General features: G+C 35.1%; 1 protein-coding gene across 1 annotated transcript in view; it reads left to right on the plus strand.

Moving 5' to 3' along the window:
• The first annotated feature begins 434 nt into the window (after nucleotides 1–434).
• Nucleotides 435–21,398, plus strand: part of LOC134239664 (uncharacterized) — a 37,358-nt gene continuing 16,394 nt past the window's right edge. Inside the window, exons 1-7 of the mRNA XM_062721830.1 lie at nucleotides 435–507; nucleotides 4,496–4,693; nucleotides 6,759–7,054; nucleotides 10,134–10,244; nucleotides 11,664–11,749; nucleotides 12,088–13,676; nucleotides 15,045–15,163. Coding sequence (XP_062577814.1) covers nucleotides 435–507; nucleotides 4,496–4,693; nucleotides 6,759–7,054; nucleotides 10,134–10,244; nucleotides 11,664–11,749; nucleotides 12,088–13,676; nucleotides 15,045–15,163 — 2,472 coding nt within the window. The remainder of the gene's footprint in view (nucleotides 508–4,495; nucleotides 4,694–6,758; nucleotides 7,055–10,133; nucleotides 10,245–11,663; nucleotides 11,750–12,087; nucleotides 13,677–15,044; nucleotides 15,164–21,398) is intronic.

The raw sequence follows: 21,398 nt of genomic DNA on the forward strand, positions 1-21,398 counted from the left end.
GTACCTTCGCCAAGCGTTCGGCATCAAAAAGGAAAGTCACGGGTCTTTCTGATGTGACCGTAAATACGTAGGTCCTGTGTCACGGTAGGCGCTGGCACGATAGAGAACCCTCACTGCTCAATTGCATTGAGTGCCGAGTAATATTTGGTCTAAATTTGAAGCCCTTCATTGACATACGGTGAGTCTCCATATGAGTGAAAAATTCTCGACAGGGACATTAAACAATATTGTTCAATATTAATATTCTGTAGATATACATATAGGTGCAGATGAATTAACGGCGCAGATAAATTATTCGGTAAAAAGGCAATATTTAGCTTGCTAGTGTGCTTCTTTTGATGCCCTGTCATCAGTCTTTAGTAAATTATCCATGGGCTTCTTCCTCCTCCAAAATACAATCGATCTGAAGTCTTTGCTCCGTCTCTGTTTGTAGTATGAGGCACATGATCCTGGTGTTGCTGTACAGCTCTGGTGTTAGTGTCTGTGTTGGTTCGCTGGAGTCGTTGGGTGAGTTCTGATTCTGTTAAAATAGCAAAATTTAAATATTTCCATTTCTATTTGTTTTTTCTGTGATAACTGTTGAAAGTTAGTGAAGTTGACATCGTGGTAATTCTACTGGAATATAAATTAAGCAGATTGATAGGTCGGGAGCTAAGGAGGCCTAGTACGCATGTAAATTTCCTGCGCGTCTTTGTGTCTGATGCTAAGAAGGCCAAATATGCATGTAAATCTCGTGTGGCTGCTTTGTGTTTGACGTCAGTGGGCGAGGACTATTAGAATTGACAGAGTAATTTATATAAAATACATGGTTATTGCCTTGAAATATAACCGATGTTTGGCGAGGGTAAGAAAACGTGATACAAATTTTTCGTAGCCCAAATATCGCTTATATTTCAAGACAGTTATCATGTATTATGTTTATCCTGCAACAAATTTTTTACATTTGAACGTCCAAAACGAGATATTTTCGACAGATTTGGACACATCTCAGCAGTTGAAACTATGACGGCATGGCGTGTACGTGACGTCACAATGCATTTAGAAAGTCGAAATACATGCAAGAGGCTTTATTAGGGCAATGACCGAATAACGCTTTGGTTTATTAGGTAACTTTTATGAGGTCAATGCAAGGGGTAGTTGCAGGATAAAAGGTACTCCTATCCTCAGGTTCTGAAACTCGGGTATTGACTAATTGAAAATGCTCACAAAAATGTCTCCGATTTCTCAAAGTAACGTGTTTTTACCCACGATAATCCTTTAAACTTCATCTTTAAAGTTAATTATATTATACATGTACATGGAAAATATATAATTCTTAAAATAAATTTTCAGCAAATGAAAATTAAAAATCTATGCATTTTCCAATTTTAAATTTGATCAACAAACACATTTTAAAAATGAAACTCGTAGGTATCCAGGCTTAAGAAGAAATTGCACAATTTTTATAAATATAACGTACTTTCACTTCTTCTATTTACTTCGATCATTTTACAGTGCATACTGTATAAAGATTTTCCTTTCATTAATATAAAAAAACACCAAAAATCACTTCTAATTTCATATCACGCTAATAAGCATTGGTATTTTTGGGTATATCAAATAGAACCTCAATTTCTTGAAATATGTAATTTTATGTACTGTTATGAAGTAAAAATTTCGACTTTTTATTACACCTTTTTTGGAACTTCAAAGAACCTTGAAGCACGTTGAGAGGCTTAAAAAGAAAATCGTTGCATGAAAAGATTTAATTTTCAAGCTTCATCATTTTGAGACTTTTTGATTAAAGAGTTATCCTTCCTGGCGGATCGGAGTACCTTAATCTATTAGTACATTTTTAAAATCAAAATCTTCAATTTTATTCCACAATGAAATGGAAATACAAGGAATCACTGTTTAGTTAGTAGAGTATGTCAGGGACATCAACAATAGTGGGAAACGTGGGAAACGTGGGAACGGGCTTCGCCCGTTATGCAAATTATCCTGTTTCCCACTACCGTTGATGCCCTGGTATTCTATACTGGACAGTGATTCCTTAAATAAGCCTTTAATTTGAACCGCATTAAAATGTTTTCAAGCTAATGCAGTGCTATTTTAAAAGAAAATATACATATTCCATTGCTCCGAAGGAGTGGGGGTATACTGTTTTACCCTTGTGTGTCTGTCCGTCTGGTTGTCTGTCTGTCCGTCCCTTTGTCTGTCCGTAACAAACTTGTTCACAGTTTTCTCAACAACTACTCCTCTTAGCTGCTTGATATTTAAGCACATTCTTTGCTGAGGCATGCCATATGGTGGGATTTATTTCTGTTCAAATCCATCGTCAACTTCCTGTTTATCCGTGTGTCTGTCCGTAACATACATCACAAATTTTGTTGCAGTTTTCTCAGCAACTCCTTATCCTAGATGCTTGAAAATTTAGCACATTTTTTGCTGAGACATGTCACATGGTGGGATTAATTTTTTTTTTCAAATCCAGCGTCAACTTCCTGTTTATCCGTTTGTCTGTACGTATCATACATAAATTTTTGTCTAAGTTTTCTTGGCAACTTTTCATTGCAGATGCTTGAAATTTTTGTACATTCTTAGATGAGGCATGTCATTTTGTGGGATTCATTTTTGTTCAAATCCGATGTCACTTTCCTGTTTATCCGTGCGTCTGTCTGTACCACTTATAACAATTTTTTTGTCAGTTTTCTCAGCAATTACTTATTGCAGATGTTTGAAATTTTAGCACATACTTTGCTGAGGCATGCCATATGTTTGGTTCAATTTTTGTTCAAATCCGATGTCAACTTCCATGTTTTTCTTTGCATGTGCTCCTAACTGAACTTATGAATATTAACATGATAGTATATTTTCACATCAGAGCGGGGGTATTACCAGCTCACAGACTTTTTATTTATACATGTATACCTGAAAGGTGCCTGGGCATTTGAAGATTAATATTGTCTTAAATTTTCGATTTAATATCACGATATATATGCTGCTGTAGCATTCTACACGGAAACATAATAAACTTATTTCATATGGATTAATTATTCATCTGGATAAATTATTGAAAATATGAATTTTCGGTTGTGTTTGATTGACACATCCTTGCACTTTTATAAAAATACTTTGGTTGATATCAACACTTAAGGTCAAGATCTAGTACATGACTTTAGACCAATTTTTTCGTGCTAGTTCTATCATGACGTCATAATCAAATTTAACTTTAAATTCTTTTTCTCGTAGTTTACGGTTTTAGCAGAATTGTGTAGAAAATAAGGTATTTTCATGGCATTCAGATTGAAATCATATGAAAAGTAATCCCGATACCTATATAAATTTGTTATTATTTTTAAAAAAGGGCCAAAAACATACAAATTACCGTTTTCTGAGAGACTGTAGGCAATCTAGATACATTTCCTTACTCGAATATGGGGAAAAAACCTCACATATTCATTACTGAATTTCTTAATTTTTTTAATGGAAAATGAGTTTAAAGCATGCTTTTAGATTTTGTTAATTATAAATTATACCCTGGCGCACCTTAAGGAGGATTCTTCTCTAGTTTCTAACTAGATGAAATATTCGAAGTATATTTGCTTATAAGTCTTAAATATATAGGTTTAAGAGATTTAAACGACCATCCTTTTCTTTTCTTGTCACAATTGTACAACTTTAAATGGAAATAGTCAACTGAGTTTGAAAACTAGCAGGGACTATATTTTTGGCGAAATGGTGGTGTATGAAAATATCTTTTCTGCCTCAAAATTCTTAAATTAATTTAGTTATAAATTTTACATAATCAAAGACTTGAAAAAATTCAAATGTAAATTAAATTAATAGGAGGGGTCTAAAGTTTCAAAATATATCAAATAAATAAAATTTTTAAAACAAACTAGAACTACGTTAGCTTTTGAAAGCTTCCAATCTAAGTACATATTTGAGCCAAAAATCCGTAAAAAGTATTTTTTCTCTCTAAGTAAACAATCAATTTTTTTTGTGTTTTGTATCACTTTGTATCTTTCTGTGACAGCTTTACCATATGTGAAAATAAGAAAAAATTAAATATAAGATGCATATAAAAATAACTAATATATCCTGAAAATTTAAGAAAAATAGAGGAAATTCGGACTAGCCAATATCGATGTTATCTAAATCATGTTATGGGTCCTATATTCAACCTTTTGAAATGAAAGTAGGGATGGCATGGTTGACAACAGTATTTTTTATTCGATATATCCAGAGAAAAAGTAATGACCTTGACCTGACCTTGCCTCTAATATAAAACGGTCAAATTTAATCTCACTGATACCATCACTTAGTGACATTGTCTTCCTTCTGTGAAAATTTCATTAATTTTCAAATACCAGAAAAAGAATCCTACCTTTAGTTGCAACGCATCATTAAAGGAATTAATTTCTCAAATTTGATAAATCTGTAGGAATCATTCATTTATAAGATCTTGACCTTAATAAGATTATTATTTGAGATTTTTTGTTCCTGTTTTCAGTAAACTGTGAATTTAACCAAACTATGTGTAAGTGGACTGATTATGGTTTCAACGATGAAAACTATGTCCCAATATCAATGTCGGTCTGTGGTAGGAATGGAAACATCAGAGATTGTGGCAACTATGATTCTAGAAACTGGGCAAATTCATGGAGGATGGAAAATATCACAAACTACACATTTTATAATATTCCACCAGGTAAGGACACAACCTAAGGAGATGAAAGCGGGTAACAAGATAACAGAGCAAGATAAGATATGATAAGTGAAGGATATGGAGATTACGAACAGTATTCAATATATCAAAGTCCATCAACCAATACGAATAGGAGCAGAGCAAACACGGACCTCCAAAACAACAGAGGTGTGATCAGGTGCCATGGAGGTGTGAGCATCCCCTGACGACTGGTCACATCCGCCGTGTGCTTCTTGTCATGACCCGGAAATAACGGATAAATCTGTCGTCAATTAGTATGATAAACGTTAGTCAGCATTTGGCTCAAACATAAATTGTATTTATTGACAAGTGATTGTATCGACCTAAAACATAAGATAAGATAAGGAGATGTAAAAAGATAACGAGATAATTGAGGCGTATAAAAACAGAAAATAGGATAAAGAGATAAAGTAGCGACATAAGAAAGGATAACGAGGAAACATAACGCGATAACGTATAATAACGAAATGATATAGGATAAGATTAGATAGAATAACGAAATGATATAGATTGATTGATTGTATGTTGTTTAACGTCCCTCTCGAGAATTTTTCACTCATATACAAATTTTTGTCCTATGCTCGGCACTCAGGGCCTTTGAGCAGTGAGGGATCTTTTTCGTGCCAACACCTACTGCGACACGGGGCCTCGGTTTATACGGTCTCATCCGAAAGACCGGTATCCACGTCCCGCAGTGGGATTCGAACCCGCGACGTAAGGATTGATTCCTTATTTCGCGACTCTAGAGCAGACGCTCTAACCACTGCGCCACGCGGGCGACAAATGAGATAGAATAACGAGGTGAGATAGACTAAGGACATGAAAAGGGATAACGAGAAAAGGTATGCATACAAAAGTAAAAAACTCTAGAAATGAGCCAATTTATGTAATATATTATTTAGGAATGACTCCAATTCTTGGCCAGATTATTCTGATATAACCTGGTTAGAGTCAGTTTACGCTTTATAATCCGCGAAGCCACGTAAACTTATTCTATAAAAGCGTAAACTGACCCAAACCAGGTTACACTCGAATAATATGGCCAAGAATAAGAGTAATTCTTATGATTAAGTTTAAAAATCATAAACATCTGTGGGTGTAGAATTTTGTTGCTTTTTTTTTGCTTTGCCGGTCATAGCTGCAGAAATGTAGCTCTCTGCTTGAGAAAATTCAGACAGTTAAAGCAGAGAGCTACAGATCCAAGCGTTGTAAACTTTGATTTTCGCCGACGATTTTGTGTTGCTCACTTCGAGTTTTTTTCCTTGTATTTAATACTTTCCTCAGCTTTAAACATGGTGTATAATACTTCATTCTTCATTTCCTGATGATTTACTTACCATTCAACGCTATCAAATGGCTGTTTGTGGTTACGGACGTCGAAATGAAACTTTTTTAAACCGACATTATAAAACTATTCAAAGACTGTTTCGGACCGTTAAAAAGTAAATAAAGTATCAAAAAAAAAGAAAAAAGAGTTAGATATATGATTAAATATAGGATACTATTCTAAAAGCCACAGAATGCTTAAACTACACGAAATAAATACCTCAGGCAGCGACATAAAATCGTTGGCGTAAATCGAAGGGTTTTACAACGCTTAAATCTGTAGCTCTCTGCTTTATCTGTCCGAATTTTCTCAAGCAGAGAGCTGCAGCTATGCCGGTCAATAATACAATTGTAGTAACGGGAGTGACTGGAGACAAAGTGAAGTAAAAATACATAGATATAGCAGCCATGTTTTTTGTTTAAGATTTGTTTTAAGATTTTGGTAAGATCGAGCTACTGTTTGAAGTTAAAGATACATTTATTAAATCTGGAATTTTCCATGAATCCCATGGACTGGAACTGAGAGGATTGCATGGATACAGATGAATCCGCTGGTTGTTAGGGTTGTGTGTTCCCATGCCACACCAGGCTATATAGCAATAATTTGTCTTCCATTTTGGATATCAATCAATCAGAGGCTACATGTAGAATACATACAAAATTAAATCATTTCAAACAAATTTAAGAAATGAAATTAAAAATGCACTTTTTTATTTTTAAGACGTGGATGTGTATGGCAAAATGATGATTTTCGCGGACAACTTCGATAAAGGCCAAATCTATGCAGATCATTTTACTTTTAGCCTGATGTATTCACCTGGAATATCTGCCGACCCGACCCAAGCTCGTTGTCTGAAGTACAGATATTTATTAACAGCGAATGCTTCTCTCGTAGTTTCGTATCAGACAGACTTAAGCGTATTCGAACATGACATTCCATTAACAGGGCATTCTGGGAGCCAGGCCTTTAACTTAACTGACGGATATACCCAGTTGCCTTTCGTCAATAAATTCAGGGTACGTGATTGTGTAAATTATGTATACACTGTAGTACATATTTAAAATCAGGAAATCCATGTCTTTACAAGTTGTTGCATTTAGTGCTTGAAATCAGAAATTTACATATTATATATTATATAAATATAACCCTTTCATGAGGTCGATCCATACAAATATCGAATTCAAAGAAATACATAATTATCCACCAAGCAAGAAGTGCGAGATTGACCTCATGAATGGACATCATTTGTTATATTATTCATTAAAGAAATAAAACCATATTCGAAATTATTATTTTTCTCTTTTGATGCAAGCTACTAGTATCTGATTGACTCAGGCTAGATCATATGATAAGGTCTGTACATCTAAGGATTGACCTCATCAAAAAGCTATATTTGTATCTTAATATTAAGAAGAATTTTATAAAGGCATTTTTACATCCAATTATAACAGAACATCATAATTATAAAAAGAAGTTGAATGATTTTGTTCACAGAAACAATATGTTGCTAGTATATTAGTTATTAGTATTGAGAAGTCATCACTTTTTGAAAGAAAAGTTGTTTTTAGAAAACATTAAGCCATTGAGCTTTTCAGAATCAATGAATAGTAACACTAGTCTATATGCTTTTATATACTTCAACATGTGATCAAGTTTGAACCAGTCAAAGAACTTAGAATATTAAAGAAAAACTAATTGTATATTATATATAAGGATTACAAAATTTTACCATTTATAGCTCCTGAGGGGCATCTGAACATGTCAAAATTAAGGATTTTTTCCTGTATTTATGGAGTACTAAAAATGACAGACACAAAGGATTTACAGAAAAAACTATAGAAATATTTGTGAGATTCTCTACTTTCTATTAATGTTCAAGTTTTAAAAAAAGGTTTGACATTTTGACATTGTTTATGACCCCTTCAAGAACTTTTTAATAATATTTATCCTAACGCTACAAACATACCATTACGTTGTCTATCCACCTATCGGTTGAAAAAAAAAATAGTCGTTTTGAAAATTAATTACATCCAATTATTAGAAGGTATTTTAACCTGTACTTCTATTTAATGTTAAATAATAATTATTTTTTTGAAAAAAAAACTGCTTTAAAAGAATAAATACGCTTTATTTTACTTTGAAGTAATGAAAACGTCAGTTGGTCTCCTTAAATTAGAAATGTTATCTCTCAGTGGTGTATATGTTTATCAAGAAATATGTTCAAATCAAACGTGGTTAAAAAATTACGTAAATGTTTTAGGTGATATATAATGGATCAGCCCACTGTTTTTCAGATATTTTTCCGAGGTATTTTTATAGGAGCTGGTACGAGTGCTGCAATGCTGGATAAAGTTGAAATTTTACAAGGACTCTGTATCGGTAAGTTGAACATATGATGCTCATATTTTACAAAAAGGAAAGGTCCCCCGTTAATTATGATAAGGTAGATTTTTATGTTAACCCCCAACCCCACCCCTTTCTGTTGAAAATCATGCAAGTCTTTCAGAAAGGTCTGGGAACACATTTTTCACAGGACATGTTTTCAAAAGAAAAAGACTATAACAATTTCCTGTTTACAGCTAATTTTATTTTTAAAACAGGTTCCATCCTATAACCTTTAAATAGGTCAACCTAAACCACGTCTCTTGAATTTAAATCACAATAACAATAAAAGGGGTGTAGTTGTTATCTTCTGAAAAATATTAAACGTGTAGGATCTGTCCTACCACACACAATATTATACATGTAAGAGTGAGGACCACACACAATATTATACATGGAGGAATGGTCCTTCCACACACAATATTATACATGTAGTAGTAAGGACCACAGGAAATATTACACATGTAGCTGTCCTCCCACACACAATATTATACATGTAGGAGCTATTCTCCCACACACAATACATGTAGGAACTGTTCTCTCACACTCATTATATTATAAATGTAGAATTGTCCTCTCACACACAATATTATACATGTAGAAGTGAGGACCTCACACAATATTATACATGTAGAAGCTGTCCTCCCACACACAATATTATACATGTTGTAGTAAGGTGAGGACCACACAAAATATTATAAAAGTAGGGTTGTCCGCCCACACAAAACATTATACACGTAGAGTTATCCTCCCACACACAATATTATACATGTAGAGCTGTCCTCCCACACACAATATTATACATGTAGGAGCTGTCCTCCCACACACAATATTATACATGTAGGAATGGTCCTCACACACACAATATTATACATGTAGGAGCTGTCCTCCCACACACAATATTATACATGTAGAAATGGTCCTCCCACACACAATATTATACATGTAGGAGCTGTCCTCCCACACACAATATTATACATGTAGGAATGGTCCTCCCACACAAAACATTATACATGTAGGAGCTGTCCTCCCACACACAATATTATACATGTAGAAATGGTCCTCCCGCACGCAATATTATACATGTAGGAGCTGTCCTCCCACACACGATTTTATACGTGTAGCAGGGGTCCTCCCACACACAATATTATACATGTAGGAACTGTCCTCCTACAGACAATATTGTACGTGTAGAAATGGTCTTCACACACACAATATTATACATGTAGAAATCGTCCTCCCTGACACAATATTCTGCATGAAGTTGTCCTCCCACACACAATATTATACATGTAGAAATGGTCCTCCCCCCCACAATATTATACATGTAGGAGCTGTCCTCCCACACACAATATTATACATGTAGGAATGGTCCCCCACACACAATATATTACATGTAGGAGCTGTCCTCCCACACACAATATTATACATGTAGGATCTGTCCTCCAACTCACAATATTCAATAAAGATTCTACACATGCATTCGTGAAGAAGTACAAATTTAGGACAAGAATACTTATCTTTTCCTCAAATAAAATGGTTTTATTATACACGAGGAAGACAAAAATATAACTACATGTATATATAATAAAAGCATTAGGGAGAAAATCCTCATTATAAATTTTTTTAACTTCTGATTTTCAGTGCAAAAGTTAGCATAAAACTTTTTCCTTATGACAACAATTTAATGTGTAAAAAATATTTTTTTCATAGATGCATGTCCAGAGAACTTTTTCCAGTGTGATAGCTCTGAGTGCATACACACTGAACAAATGTGTGATGGACAAATCGATTGCTCTGATGGTAGTGACGAAACATTTTGTGGTAAGTACCATCTACCAATCAGAATGTCTCAGATAAGTACATGTACCATCCACCAAACAGATTTAATGCAGAATGTCTCAGACTTTAGTAAGGCACGCACTGTAATTTACAATTGGGCCCGAGAATATTCCCTATTAATTTTTTGACAAGCAAAATCAAAATATTTTATTAAAGGGGGCAAAACTACATGTAAAACTTAGCATTGTTCTTTACAGTACACTGGCGAAACAAAGTACATCACAGGCACCTGACGTTACATATTATTCTCTTCATCAGAAAAAATATACATGTACCCCCTACCTAATGATAAACAAGGTACACATCGGGCGCCATGTTGAATTTTTTTAGGTCGGTCACATCCCCTTGGCACGCAAAAGATCGTTTCTCTGGAGTTCATGTACCATCCACCAAAAGAGTAGGCTCACTAGGGGGCCGCCTGTAAGAAACCAAAAATTTTTTACAAGCAAAATCAATTAACCTAATAGGAATAGTCCGCCGAAATATGGCTGAAAAATTGCCGACTCGGCGTTAAACAATATACAATCAATCAATCAATCTTCTGAAACTGTGTAAAATGAATTCCCTGCAACCATATATTTTCTTTGGCCAGTCGAAACATACAGACAATGAATCCAGAAGGGCGCATCACACTTGCAAATATTAAAAATTTCTCGTCAAACTCGACCTACTGCTTCATCAATTCGGGAAATGGTTAAAGGGGTCTGAATTTTGTGTACCTTGTTTGTTGTTTTGGTAGGGGGTATATATATTTTTTTTATTAAAAGAAAAAAAAAGAAAGATATGGAGATAACGAACAGTATTCAATCTCAAAGTCAATAAAAACAATACAAAACAGGAGCAGAGGAAACACGGACCTCCAAAACATCAGAGGTGGGATCACTTGCCATGGAGGATTGAGCATCCGCTGCTGACCGGGCATACCCGCCGTGTGCTCCTAGTCACGATATGGAAATAACGAAAAAATCCGTCGTCAGTTCAGTGTATAGATAATGGACTCAGTCAGCATTTGACTCAATGATAAGTTGTATTTGCTGACAAGGTCATTGTATCGACCATAGAACTTACGAAATGATGACTATAAACGAGATTGTTGATATTCTTGTTTCATCAACTTGCTTGTCAATAATTTACCTCGTTTTAGAAATTGTTCATACGTATACGTAAAGCATGCTCTTGCGTATAGAATCAACCGAGATATATAGACTCCGTATGCAGGCGATGAAGGTATATTGCTGTATGAGTAAGGGAAGTTAAAGTCATCATGTTTATCATATAGCTTGGTTGTTAGATTACCATTAACGTCAGGTGCCTGTGCAGTACATATGTCAAATGTTTGAAAAGTGAAGAACATTGTATGAGAGATTTATCTGATAACAATAATGTCTATGTCATTTACAGATGAACACCCTGCCATTCATTGTAGAAACGTGTTATTTCCTAGAAACACCTCCACTCTCACTACACGGACAAAAGAAGATTCCCAGGTTATGCAATTTATTTCAGATTGTATTAAAGATATCAATTTAACTTCATCCGAAGCAAATGATTCTGTGGATTGCAATCTGCATAACACAGTCACATGTTACAATTTTTGTCCTACTGGGTGCAACTGTATCGGCGAAAGCTACATCTGTGTCAGAGATCGTTGCCCTGGTTTCACAGAGAGAATCGTTTTGAATAACATTAAATGTTCGAGTCTCGTTTTCGATGAAAGATCGAGCCAATACTTTGTGAAAAGCAAACATATTTTTAAACTTGAAATTTATACTTCAGTTATTGAAAATCTAACAATATTAACTAATGGATATCTTTCTCTGCATAGAATCGTCATTAAACATAGCGCCTTCTTAAGAATAAAAATAAATCCGAATTGGTTGTCCACATCTAGTAAAATACTGCAATCTTTCCATTTCTATAACTCTACCGTCTCTGATGTTGAGTACGACATGCAAACCTTGAAAATACATCTACATGTAGCGGTCAGTTCGACGTCTCACATGTCCAAAGCTATTTTCACTTTTAAACCTGAAATTTGTGATATTTCTGGCAACCGTCTTATGGACTTCTCTAAAACAGATCTACACTGCAGAGACTTGGTGAATGCGAGTCATAACGAGTTCACAGACATGATTGATACAAGTACCCGGATATTAGATGTAAGCCATAACAAGCTCACCAGATACAGTCGCCCTTTTAAATTTTTGAATGCACTCTACCTGAATAACAACCAACTTTTGTCGACAAGAAACAGTTTAAATTACAGAGAACGTGAAGGCGATAGCCTACAGATACTGGATTTGTCCTACAACAACATCTCAATCATCAATGCTGGAGACCTCATCGCGATTAAACTGATATATCTCAACCTCTCCAGAAACCAAATCAGAATGGTACACCCTGACGCTTTTCTTCAGTCCAACAACCTGTTCTCACTTGATTTGTCTCATAATAATATCATCCAAATCTACAACGGAACCTTCTCACCACTCGGTAAATTAGAAGAACTGTACTTACAAGGAAATACATTCCAGGTCACTATTAATTTATTGAAAGGTCTCTTTAGTTTACGGATTTTACAAGTCAGCTTTTATACAATATGCTGTGCCAAAACTAACAGCATTTACAAAGTTGAATGCCTTGCTCCCGTGAATGAAATTTCGTCTTGTGAAAACATGATTGCAAATCCTGTTCTCAGCGCTTTTGTATGGTACATTGCATTATTGGCAGTTTTTGGAAATATGATCGTTTTTCTTTATTTTGTCAGTTATCCCAAAAGCGATGAAATCGGGGTGCATGACATCTTTGGAACGAATTTAACTTGTGCTGACTTTCTGATGGGTGTTTACTTGTACATTATTGCTATCACAAATCTACATTACACGGGGCAGTACGGCTTGAATGACTTCGTCTGGAAACATAGCGCTGCTTGTACGCTTTCTGGAATAACTGCCACCTTGTCAAGGGAAGTCTCTGTCTTTATTTGTTTGTTAATCACACTTGAAAAATTGGTTGCTGTCAACTATCCATCATCTCATTTGAAACCATCGATAAAAAGAGTCTCTATGTTATTGCTTGTTGCCTGGGTGGTCTCGCTTTTCCTTGCTTTGATTCCTTTAAATCCGGACCCTAATCTTGAAAACTTCTACGCTCAATCTGGCATCTGCGTTTCCTTTCCGCTGTCCGTTACACGGAAGACTGGATGGCAGTACTCCATGATCGTGTATGTCGGAATCAACTTCCTTCTTTTTCTTGGCATTCTGATTGGACAGATTGCAATTCTTGTTAAAGTTTTCAGCAATAGGAAGAATGTGCAGTCAGACAAAACTCTCCCGAGGGAAGCCTCTTTGGCTAAGACTATGTCTGCCATCGTTCTAACTGATGGATTCTGTTGGCTTTCTATAGGGACGATAGGTAAGCTATATATAAGACATTTTTTCCTTCAAATACAGATAAATTGTGACAGCATTCTATAACCTAACAAAAAATACTAAAGTTAACTATAGTTAAAAATAGTTTACTATAGTTAACTAAAGTAAATCAAAATGTCAAAGTCATCACTAAAGTAAATCAAAGTTTTCAAAGTGATCGCTGCAGTGTCATGCATAATTATCACAAAAGGAAATCAATTTTTTTACCAAACCATAGTGATCACTATGGTAAATCAAAGTTTTCATATTTATTACTTTAGAAAATCAAAGTGAAAGAGTTATCACTAAATCAGTTTTAATCGTGTCAAAAGTATCACTAAAATTCACTATGGTATTTTTTTGTTCAGGTTTATTACAAATTGCCGCCATTATATTTAGTCACGAGTTCAGTAAAAATAAAGCCATACTTAAGTCTTGCTTGATGAAAATCTGAAATCATCTTATGAACTACTACATCGTATCAAACATGAAAGCAACATAACATACCTAAGTAAAATTCAGGACATTAATCACGTGCTCAGTTTACTGGAAACTAAAGTTATGCTTGTTGCTCCTTCGTACACCTGAAATCATTTTATGAAGTAATACATCGTAATTCAGGACATATTCTGGTATTTTGAACTCATCAAAACACCCTTCGTTTATACATCTTGTGAATTTATTATTTTTTACCATTCTCAATTTATCACCTATGTTAAATTGGCGCTTCCTTAACACGATCCAGGAACTGTTCTCAGCATTTATTCACAGTCTGGTCCTTCCCAGCATGGCCATATTAAATAATGATCTCTCGACTGTTTGTCCCCTCAACACGTGTACAGCTTCTTTCTTTAGTTCTGTAACATGCAATAATATACATTTATTGACTGAGTTCGAGGGCAACATGCGTTTTGTCGGACCCAAGAACCAAACTGTCTGCCTGAGGCCGTTAGGCACTAGATAGACAGTTTGGTTCGAGGGTCCGACAAAAAGTACTTTGCCCGAGAACTTTGTCAATAAATGTTTTGTTATACCTTTTAATTTTAATCTATTTTATTTTTTTTTTTACATGCATGCATTTATACTGTATTCCCTGATGTAACATCAGGTCTGTCACTGTTTAACACCAACGAATGAAAATGAGATTAAGCTCCGCCCATTCTGTGACGTAAGCGGTCCAACATCTCACTCAGCGGTCCAACATCGATTGTTTTATGCCCGCTCAGCAAAACATTCAAAATGTCAGACTTTTTTCGTATAGAATTGTATAGGAACACATTTTTAAAGGTATAACAATTGGTTTTCACTTCAAGGACAATGCATTTATGTTATGATAATGAACATTTTAATATGATGGGTCTCTGTTACACAGGGTTGCTGACGTTTTTGGGGATTGAGGTACAGTCAGATGTTTATGCCTGGGTGATACTTGTCGTACTGCCGATAAACTCCGCCATTAACCCTATATTGTATTTGTGGACTGCATTCAAGGTCAGGCTAATCATATTTTGGTTCGTTCATAATTTTTAGCTCTACTGGTCAGAAACCAGAAGAGCTTATGCGATAGTAATGCGTCCGGCGTCCGTCCGTCTGTCTGTCTGTCTGTAAACAATTTTTCAAAATGCTACTTCTCCTACCGTTTTGGTCTAATTTCAATATAACTTGTCACACAAGTAGACTACACTAAGATACATAATTCTGCGTATCGGTTTTTGATTTCGATGAACGTTGTTGCCGTGGTAACTAAAAATAGAAATTTCTGTGAAATTCCTTTAAAATGCTACTCCTCCTACAATTTTGGTCTGATTTCAATATAACTTGGCACACAAGTAGACTACACCAAGATACATAATTCTGTTTATCAGTTTTTGATTTCAATAAACGGTGTTGCCATGGTAACTAAAAATAGAAATTTCTGTGAAATTCTTTCAAAATGCTACTCCTCCTACAGTTTTGGTCTGATTTAAATATAACTTGGCACACAAATAGAATACACTAAGATACATAATTCTTTTTATCGGTTCTTGATTTCGATGAACGTTGTTGCCATGGTTACTAAAAAATAGAAATTTTTGTAAAATTGTTTCAAAATGCTACTTCTTCAACAGTTTTGGTCTTATTTCAATATAACTTGGCACATAAGTAGACTACACTAAGATCCATTATTCTGTATATCGGTTTTTGATTTCGATGAATGGTATTGCCGTGGTTACTAAAAATAGAAATGTCTGTGAAATTCTTTCAAAATGCTACTCCTCCTACAGTTTTGGTCTGATTTCAATATAACTTGCCACACAAGTAGACTACTCTAAGAACATAAAGATACTTTATCAAGAATCGTTATTCTATTTATTGCTGTTGTTAAGTTTCAATTCCCAACTGCTTAAGTACTTTTCCTTTGCTACAAGTATAAACCAGTAGAGCTTCAGTCTCGACAGAGACTTCTGGTTTAATTTGGTTGAATATCTGTCTGTCTGTTTCCTTGGTTAAATTTTATTTCACATTCAACTTATAAATTTTATTTTCGTTTTCTGTGCAAAGCAAATAACCATTTAACTGTTGAATACGGTACTACACCAATTTCTTGTCCGAGATTTGTTTGATGTACAGTGAAACCTGTCTAATCTGACATACACTAGAAACAAAATGTTATATTTGCATATCCACTTCTTTCTCCCACTATAAACCCCAAGCATCAATTGCATTTATATTCCTATAACAGACTAGGCCTGTATCACAAAAACTCTTTCATAAATATGAGGAGTTATAAACGGCCATCTTCAAGACATCAATTGAAAGATTGATATTGTACGCGATAAAGAGATTAAAATGGCCAACCGGGCACTGGATGGCTGCTAAAGGAGAGGATGAGATCCGGAACTTCTCTCCCTACTAACCACAAAGAGATCATTGAGTCTGGGGATCAGCAAAAAATTTCACTTACTTAAAAAAAGTTCATCTTCTCCTGTTATTCTTCGACACGCTGTCTGGTTCCTCACTTCAATTCATTTCCTCTCAAGGGGGCTGGAATTCCACTTTCAACTTCAAATGAACTCCTTTGATATCAAAAATGATGAAAATGGCGATTATGTTACTTTGTCTCATGACACACAACAAAAAAACTTCCAAGGTGGAATCAAGAGTTTGGAAGCCCCATCCGATAAAAGGCTGATGGAACGGAGTGCTGTCCTGTCAAAATGTTAAAATTATTACTGAAAAAGTCTCCAACTGATGCCAAATCTCTCTTTAACCAGTATGACAAAGCGGCCCTCTCAAATCCGGAAAATGATATTTGGTTTACTTCAAAGCCATTGTCAAAACGATGTAAAAATGCTGGAGTTGAGAAGAAATATACGCCCCACTGCATCCGCGCCACCACTATACAATATCTTAATGATTCCGGATGGGAAGCACGACATATGTTTCTATCTGGCCACCGAAATGAATCATCATTAAGATCCTACAACAGGACTGTGTCAACTACTCAAAAAAGGGCCCTAAGCACTACATTGTCCTCGCTTAAAGTGTCACATTCACAAACCTCGTCAACAGCGTCCGATGTCCGAAATCATGCATTAGTTCCAAGCCCACCAGTTCAAAATGAATTAATTCCCGTTCAGGCTGTTGAAAACACCACCACCTCATCTGCAGCCCAATTATCCTACCAGCTGTCTCTTAATTCTGTCACGCAAACTCCTGGATTCTTTGCTAACTCCACATTTAACAATTGCAACTTTCATCTCAAATGAACCACAATCATGTGAAACCAACTCGCGCAGTCATGCGCAGATAATAGCGCATAAAATATAGTTCCCGTTTAACATTTAATCTTCTATATAAAATCGTTTATATGAAGTTTAAAGGAATAACTGTTAATATACATACTTACGTTTATAATCTTCACAGTCTTAATGTGTTGAAAATTAAAATAATACACAGTCTGAAAACGTTTTATTTTTATGCAATATCTCAATGTCAAGGTCTGTGACAGGGGAGCCACAAGGGGTAAAATGCAAATATAAGTAATAAACAACGATTATTCAGTGAACATGGCGTTATGAATAGCAACTGCTCTGCTGGCATATTTTCCATGATGCGCTAGCGCGCATCATGGAATATGCCAGCAGAGCAATTGCTATTTATAACGCCATGTTCACTGAATAACGTTGTTTATTTCTTAAGTGTCGGAATAGACAGGGTGTCGGATTGCGTATTGTGAAGAAGTATATATTGCATAGCCCCTAAAAATGATCAAATTCTCTTCTTAAATTATATAACTACATTGCAAAGTCTACAATCAATGAAACTGAATGTACCAACTATTCTGCAGATTGAAATTGCATAATGTTCTTAATAGAAAAAAAAGCTACATCTCTAAAGTATCCGTATATTACTATATACCTTTTAGCCCTCTTACACTTGATTACAATTTTGCCCTGTTTAAATTCATCCAGTCACAGTTCTGTTTGAGAATTTGTACTGTGTTCTTTGAATTTGCTTCCTTTTAAATTTTCCCAAGTTGTGACAAGGGCGATAATTAAAGGGGCTAAAAAGTATATATGGGTTGCTTGCTCCTGAATGGCAACTGACACCAACTCTGTAGTGTTTAAACGTCACTGATAGTTTTGCTGCTGTATTGTTTTAAAATGTGATGATTTTTGTACTATTTTTGGTTTAAACCAGTGTAGCTAGTTTCATTTTCTCCCTCACTTTATCAGTAAAATATTCTGCTCTGTTTAGAGAGGAGGAGGAGACAGGAACCCGCAAAAGAAAAAACTGATAGCGTCAGCAAAGGTAGATATTTCTCATATAAAAATAAAAAAAAAATTAAAATGTAATCGCATACAATGAAAAGCCTTGGAACAGTGTCCGTGGGTAGGGAAGGGGTTGAGGGCAAGGCAAAAGTTTTTTCTCCACATAATTGAATACAATGTATTGCATCTTAATTTTTCGAGCCTGTCTGTCATTTTTTCCAATTCCTCCTTGAAAATTTTGATAAAGTTGCTTTAACATCAATAAGCTTGTTGATCATTTTTGGGAGATTTTCTCTCTCATCGCACGCGGCACTATTTGGCCGTGTCCATGGAGGGCTGCAATTTTCAATCTTTACTCTGTACTTAGAGATCTTTCAATAATGAGATTTTTTTCGTGTCCACATCTGCGACACGTGAGCTTTGTTTATAGAGTCTCGTCAGTAGGACTGTCTCGACATTCCGCCCTAGGATTCGAACCCACTAAGAAGGGAGCAACTCCGCGACTCGACAGCAATAGCTTTAATACTAAGTCATGGGCGACAACTTTAGTGCTCAAATATAAGCATATGGTTTTTTTCAAAGTGTTTGGTCTTATTTATCTCTTGAATATCTTTTTTAACTAGTGGAGGGCTTATAACTCCAATCAGAGAACTATCCAAACTGTGTCAGGTCCTGTAGCTCAAAAGCAGGAAATGGAAAAGAAATTGATTTGTACAAAACAAGAAGCGACCGGGCCACACCAGAAAAGAATAGAGGCACTACTGAAAAGGATGGAGACACAAGAGGAAGAGATCATAGCACAACAAAAAGGGATTGGGATGCAAGACGAAGGGATCAGAGCAGAACAAAAAGGGACTGGGACAAAAGAAAATGAATCTTTATAGGAAAGAGCATGAAAAAAATGAGTCAAAACCTTGAGTCCTTATGACTCAACTATACTCCCCACGTGAAATATTTTTGCACAAAAGAGACGACAATACAGAGTATTTATAATGATGTTTTGTTGCAATTTAAGTCCACTTTGCAAGTTTAAAAAAAAATGATTTTCGTAGCTCTTTGTAAGCGTTGATATTGTGTTAGTTTACGTCTTGGTCAGAACTTTGAACGCTCGCAGCGATGTATTCGTTGAGGATCCTGTGTCCCTAACAATAACATTTTATTCTACACTTAAAATATATTCTGCTATTTTTTTGCCAGAATTAAATAAACAGTTTAATAGTGTTTGTTAATTTATGTACAATGAGGAGTTATACATACTCTTTTTCTGCTTCTAGTTTGCTTGTTGTTTCTTCATGATCAATATATATATCTTGTGGTTTGTATTAGAATAAATGCAATGTCACGAAACACCTTTTGACTGATCCTTGATTTTTTTTGTCCATAACGTCAAGTTTACCGGTAGGATATATTGGTCATGTAAGTTAGGAACCTGATCATTATGGCGTTGTTACAGTGGAACGTCATGCTGTAGGTAGTTTATCAACCAAGCCGAATATAGGACCCATCGCACCAATTGTACCAAAATAAATAGTCAACGACATATCGAAAAACCAACTCATTTTTTTTTATGGCAAAGTGCCTTTTGTTGAGTTCTCGAACTAATGTCTTAGGGAAACAAAAGAAACGTTTCTGGATCTGACAAAATATTGAATTTGAACCCAGACATGTTATGTTTGATGTTAAAATGGCTTTAGAAGCCTAAAAATGAAAGCATCTCAAATCAAGTTTTAAAAAAAAGATTTCATTATACGTATGACTTTTCATTATACATTATATTTTCATTATACGTATGACTTTTCAGCTCTATATACAGTGAAACATATGGAGATAATAAACAGTATTCAAGATAAAAGTCCATTAAAAATACCATTCCACTGATAGAGTAAAGTCAAGCCTTTTAAAAATCACTGATAGCTGTTTTTATAATAAAACTTGTGAACTAACATATTTTGTTAATGGTCATTTGCAAAATTATTTTTCTGTAAACAAATATTTTGATTGTATACAATCGTAGTTGATTAAAAAAGATGATTCAGTTTCTAATTGTCAAAATCTAAGTGGTTTTTTGGTTTTTGGAGATAAGGTCTTACAAGAATCTGTTGGAATTACAATTGATCCTAACTGAGCCCCGGATTAGAGAGACATTTTTGTTTTTATATAAAGCAGTCTTAATAAAAATCATATATACGAGAAAAACAAAACATTTACTGCGACTTTTTTCTCAGAATATAGATACATCGATGAAGTATTAATTTACAATGGTTATTTCCATTCATATGTCGGGAAGATAAATTCCAAAGAGCTTTAAAATAACGATACCACAGAGTTTAACACATCTGTTCAATACATGTGCAATTTGAAAGAAAGAAAAAAACGTTTATTGCAATCAACAGTGTATAGAAACAAAGCTCTATGTTGAACGTGATGACTTTAACTTTTCAATCGTTAACTCGATATTTAGATATATCGAAGACGTATTTTCAATAAACTATGGTTTTTACATTCTTAGGTCTGTGCAATATACCCTGTTGAGCTTGAGGTAAAAGACACCACACATTCTTACACGTCAGGCCCCAGGATCATGTAATATCCTAAGCTTAAGTCAAAATATTCATGTTGTACTAGAATTTTGATTTCGTCAAGTAGACAAAAATTAAAATATTTTTTTAATATTGCTTTACAAAAGTGTTGTTATCTGCAAAATTAGACATTATTTCAATAATCAATAAACATTTTACAGGCGATTAAAAATTTGACTTCAGTCTAAGTCCGTTTCATGATCCTGGGACCTGTTTCACCCCGTGGGGATCCGGGTTAGAATAAGTCCTCGTTACCCCCTTGCTTGTCGTAAAAGGCGACTAAATGGGGCGGTCCTTCTAATGAGACCGTAAAAACCGAGGCCCCGTGTCACAGCAGGTGTGGCACGATAAAGATCCCTCCCTGCTCAAAGGCCGTAAGTACCGAGCATAGGC

The sequence above is a fragment of the Saccostrea cucullata genome, unplaced genomic scaffold (assembly GCF_032062105.1).
Source record: "Saccostrea cucullata isolate Sc308-1 unplaced genomic scaffold, CSIRO_AGI_Scuc_v1 ctg1134, whole genome shotgun sequence".
Taxonomy (NCBI): Eukaryota; Metazoa; Mollusca; class Bivalvia; order Ostreida; family Ostreidae; genus Saccostrea; species Saccostrea cuccullata.